Below are 5,000 nucleotides of genomic sequence, written 5' to 3'. Positions count from 1 at the left end.
TTGGCCAGCTATAGAACTTCCATTACTTTTATTAACCAGAACAGGTTGTTAACCCTTAGCTATTGCTCTCTTAAAAATGGTGCAGGCAAGTTTTGCAAAGCTAGCTATTGTAACTTATATTCCAAACGATTCAAACTGTAACATCCTACCCCTCCCTTCAACTCCACTCCCACGAAACACATGAACGGGCTGGAGACTAGTCTAGTTGGTCCACGAGAGAAACGCATCATTTTTGTGACAAGAACACACATAACCCTACCATAATGAACAAAAACATGGCTAATGATAGTGCTCAGTACTTTCAAGCAAGCATTTTATTATTGGTAAATTCTATAATTTAAATCTAAATAGTTTTAACCTATTGCTGGTGAGCTATCAAAAACTAGCTAGCCTAGCTAATGTTATTGCTCAAATCCTTTCGACGATAGCTAGCTACTGAAAACTAAGCTAGATACTTTTACTGTGTTAGTTAGATAAACTTTAACTTTGTTATTGTCATGTACCTCAAAATGTACAATTAAAACCCCCTTTCCCTCTTGCTTGAAGGGCAGCAATATAGAATCATATGTACATCGTCAATGGTCCTTTTGGGAAGATCATCCAAACTCCACGTAAAAAAATGCTTTTTGTGTGAGGGAACTTTTAGCTACCGGAAGTTGTTAACCTGACTGGTGCATTATCCGGAAGTGATGCGTGCATATCGTGAATTGCACAGAACGTTGCTCCAATCAACAGTTCCATCTGGGAGTTTTTAGTATGTACATTTTGCATTCACTGGGTGAAGCAACACCTTGCATAGGGCGCAGTAAATCTGAGTATGTTTTTTTTGACGCATAACATTTTCTGCAATCAATTAATCGAAACGAACGCATTATTTTAACAACCCTAGCATGAACGTGTTTGGGTGTGCATGTGTTTTTATTTGACTGACTTTCTGTGCTTGGTAGTAAGGATCAAGTTCCTCCAATGGAGTGTTGAATAGCTCAGGGGGCGGGTCTCCATAGATGAAGGGGAGGGTCTTGCCAGCCTCGAGGTCGCTGGTTGGCTTAGGCAGGTCCTCCTCTGCCACCTCAAGACGAAAAGAAAACAGTGTGAGAGGAGAGAACAGAGAAGCCTGAAGCAGATTGGAGCAGAGCAGAGTACAATAGAGTACAGTAGATAGGGCTGGGCAATATATCGAATATTAGCAATAATATTGACGCCGATGTAAAATGTGAAAATATCGTGAATATCGTTTTTTTTTTTGTTGCTGGTCACACAGACACACAGAAACACACACACACACACACAAACACAGACACCGTTTGTGCACATGCTCACAAAGAGCATGTGCGTGTGCAGGCATGCTGGTGTGTGTGTGTGTGTGTGTCTGTGTGCAGGCATGCTGGTGTGTGTGTGTGTGTGTGTGTCTGTGTGCAGGCATGCTGGTGTGTGTGTGTGTGTGCAGGCATGCTGGTGTGTGTGTGTGTGTGTGCAGGCATGCTGGTGTGTGTGTGTGTGTGTGTGCGCGTGTGTGTGTGCAGGCATGCTGGTGTGTGTGTGTGTGTGCGTGTGTGTGTGTGTGTGTGTGCAGGCATGCTGGTGTGTGTGTGTGTGTGTGTGTGCAGGCATGCTGGTGTGTGTGTGTGTGTGTGCAGGCATGCTGGTGTGTGTGTGTGTGCGTGTGTGTGTGTGTGTGTGTGTGTGGGTGTGTGTGTGTGTGCAGGCATGCTGGTGTGTGTGTGTGTGTGTGTGTGTGTGTGCAGGCATGCTGGTGTGTGTGTGTGTGTGTGTGAGTGTGTGTGTGTGTGAGTGTGTGTGTGTGTGTGTGTGTGTGCAGGCATGCTGGTGTGTGTGTGTGTGTCTGTCTCCATCTTCCACCTCGATGTTTTGGGTTTTCTTCCTCTCCTGCTCAGCAGCCTCCTCGGTCGCTCGCCGCTCGATCTCTGCCAGAGAGGCGGGGCAGAAGCGCCGGAACACCTCGGAGCCAATCGGAGGGAGCAGGGCGGCCATCTTGGCATCCTGCAACGCCAAGCGGCTCACCACACCCGGGTCTCTTAGCAACGGACTGCAGAGGGATGGGCGGAGGGGGGAGGGTAGGGAGGGGGATGGATTGCGGACGGATGCAGAGGGGGTGGAGGGTGGATGGAGGGGGAATGGGGAGGAAGGGGTAAAAAGGAAAGAAAGAAAGAAAGAAAGAAAGAAGGGATAGTGGAGGAGGAGAATTATAAGGGATTGAAAAAGAAAGAGCGGAAAGAACAGAAGGAAAAACAAGGAGGAAGGAGGGAGAATTATATTGAGCTTTTTTCTATCCGTGCATTATTGGAGTGTTCGGAATCTACAGGAGCAAACAAGGCCTAATTTATCCACTTACAGCCAGGGAAGATGACAGCATGGACATCATTGATTTTTTGATGTCATTCTTTTATATATTTTTTGGAACAATACTAATTAGCCATCTATACAGAATGTAAATAATCCCCATAATCAAGATCACAATAATACTCAAGTAGTTTCAAATCTTATTTGAAACATTTCTGCTTCAAAAAGACAAACTGTCCACTGAATAAAACCTTTAAAATATATATATGTATTCAAAAGAAATTACAATTGTAATTTTATATTTATTTTTTATAAAATTACAATTGTGGAAAAAAGTTGAAATACAAATGAGAAAGTATATAAAAAGTAAGTACATGTCTCTGAAGGTAAACTGAGACTTACAGTAGTTGAGGACATATTTTTTTAGGTCCCGTTTTCTTAAGACAACGCTGTCTGTTCAAGCGACGCAGTCTGGACAATAAGTCCAGCAAGGAGACCTTTCGTGTAGGCATAGTGGCAGGGGCACACCCAGTGTCTCTCGTATCTCCCTTAATCTAGATAACCTCACTGCAGAATCTCTCTTTACAAGAAAGATTTCTCTCTGGTCAGTCTCTCTCTTTCTGGTCTTACTTTACATGCCCATTGTATGTCCTCCCTTTCTCTGTCTCTCTGGTCTCTCTCTCTGGTCCACTTGTGTCTTGTCTCGCTCTACTACTGTGGTTCTGAAGGATCCAGCAGTTCACTTGTCTTTTACAGAACCATATCAGCAGGCAACAGATGAACCAACCAGACCTAGAACTCAACCCAGCAGACCAAAACAATGCTGTATTTGTCTGTGCTCATCCATAGACTCCAAGAATATCTCTAAATTCCTCCTTTTCTCTCTCTCTTCTTTCTTTTTTCTCGCTCGCTCTATCTCTTTCTTTTTTTTCCCAAAGAGAGATTTTTTCCTGCTGTTTGTAAGAAGGCTCTGTCCCTTTTGGAAGTTTAACCTCACTCACACACACACACAAACACACACACACACACACACACACACGCAAACACACACACACACTCACACACACATTCTCACAACAACGTACAGAAAGAGGCATCCCATAATTTTGGAGCTGTTTGCGAACTGTGCCTGGCCAACAGATTGTGTTCATTCACACAGGAACGATGGTCTTATACATACTGTACGCACAGCTGTGTTTGTTACATACAAGAAGCGTGTTCTGAGAATATACCATCACCTGTACATGTTTCAGTCTGAACGTCCAGTGAATGGGACTCTACTACTTGAGACATTCATTTCCCCAGTCAGTGAGGAGATCAGGGCTCAGATGCAGGAGAAGCCCGCCCCACCCACATGCTGTGTGTGTGTGTGTGAGAGAGAGAGAGAGAGAGAGAGAGAGAGAGAGAGAGAGAGAGAGAGAGAGAGAGAGAGAGAGAGAGTGTGTCAGAGAGAGAGAGAGAGACAGAGAGAGAGAGAGAGAGAGAGAGAGGAGAGAGAGAGAGAGAGAGACAGAGAGAGAGAGAGAGAGAGAGAGAGAGAGAGAGAGAGAGAGAGAGAGAGAGAGAGAGAGAGAGAGAGAGAGAGAGAGAGAGAGAGAGAGAGAGAGAGAGAGAGAGAGAGGGTGTTTGTGTGTGTTTGAGGATTCCCAGAAGTCCCCACTGCCGATCCAGTCACAATGCTCTTTATTCTCCTCTGAAAACCCAAAGGAGTACAGCTCCCCCTCACTCTCTCTCGACCATCCCTTCCTCTCCCTCGCTTTTCCTCTCGACATCCCCCAATCCTTCGTTTTTTTCCCCATCCCTTCCTCTCCCTCGCTTTTCCTCTCGACATCCCTCAATCCTTCAGTTTTTCTCTGTTTGAGGACAGGAGTGTCATGTGTGTGTGTGTGTAAGGAGTGTCATGTGTGTGTGTGTGTAAGGAGTGTCATGTGTGTGTGTGTGTAAGGAGTGTCATGTGGTGTGTGTGTGTAAGGAGTGTCATGTGTGTGTGTGTGTAAGGAGTGTCATGTGTGTGTGTGTGTAAGGAGTGTCATGTGTGTGTGTGTGTAAGGAGTGTCATGTGTGTGTGTGTGTAAGGAGTGTCATGTGTGTGTGTGTGTAAGGAGTGTCATGTGTGTGTGTGTGTAAGGAGTGTCATGTGTGTGTGTGTGTAAGGAGTGTCATGTGTGTGTGTGTGTAAGGAGTGTCATGTGTGTGTGTGTGTAAGGAGTGTGTCAGCAGATGATACCCTGTGAGTCTGCAGGTCTGCTGGGGTTTATAACAGCACCAACAACTGTTTCCCTGTTTCTGCATTGTAGTTTCCATTCATCAGTCTGTTGCACCTGCATCTACAGGGTGAGAGGTGAGAGGAGCAGGGGTTAGGGGAGGGGTGACAGAACATCACCAGGAATGAACATGGAGGTTATGATGTGTGTGAGGGGGGGTGGTGTATGTGTGTCTGTGTGTGTGTGTGTGTGTGTGGGTGTGGGTATGTCTGTGAGTGTGTGTGTGTGTGTGTGTCTGTGAGGGGGGTGGTGTGTGTGTGTGTGTGTTTGTGGAGGGGGCAGAACCCTGAGGTTGTCATGGCGGCAGCCCTGCTCAGCTGCTGCAGAACATCTTGGGAAGGTTTTACGTTACAGTCCACAGATGACTCTGCTCATTCCTCTCTCCCTACTCCTCGCTTCCTGTCTCTCGCTCCCTCTCTCCCTCCTCTCTCCCTC

At 45.9% G+C, this 5,000-nt stretch overlaps 1 protein-coding gene across 2 annotated transcripts in view; it reads right to left on the bottom strand.

Moving 5' to 3' along the window:
* The window catches only part of scn4ab (sodium channel, voltage-gated, type IV, alpha, b), a 21,204-nt gene extending 18,153 nt beyond the window's left edge, over positions 1-3,051 (bottom strand). For both annotated transcript variants that reach the window (XM_062486070.1, XM_062486080.1), the window contains exons 1-3: positions 2,704-3,051; positions 1,861-2,047; positions 932-1,069 (exon numbers count right to left, since the gene is read on the bottom strand). In XM_062486070.1, coding sequence (XP_062342054.1) covers positions 932-1,069; positions 1,861-2,047; positions 2,704-2,813 — 435 coding nt within the window. In that variant the 5' untranslated portion in view covers positions 2,814-3,051. The remainder of the gene's footprint in view (positions 1-931; positions 1,070-1,860; positions 2,048-2,703) is intronic.
* Between the last annotated feature and the right edge of the window lie 1,949 nt (positions 3,052-5,000).

Source organism: Osmerus eperlanus, chromosome 2 (assembly GCF_963692335.1).
Source record: "Osmerus eperlanus chromosome 2, fOsmEpe2.1, whole genome shotgun sequence".
In the NCBI taxonomy this organism is placed as follows: Eukaryota; Metazoa; Chordata; class Actinopteri; order Osmeriformes; family Osmeridae; genus Osmerus; species Osmerus eperlanus.
Note: the sequence above shows the minus strand (reverse complement) of the source record. Positions and strands in the feature narration are given on the sequence as shown.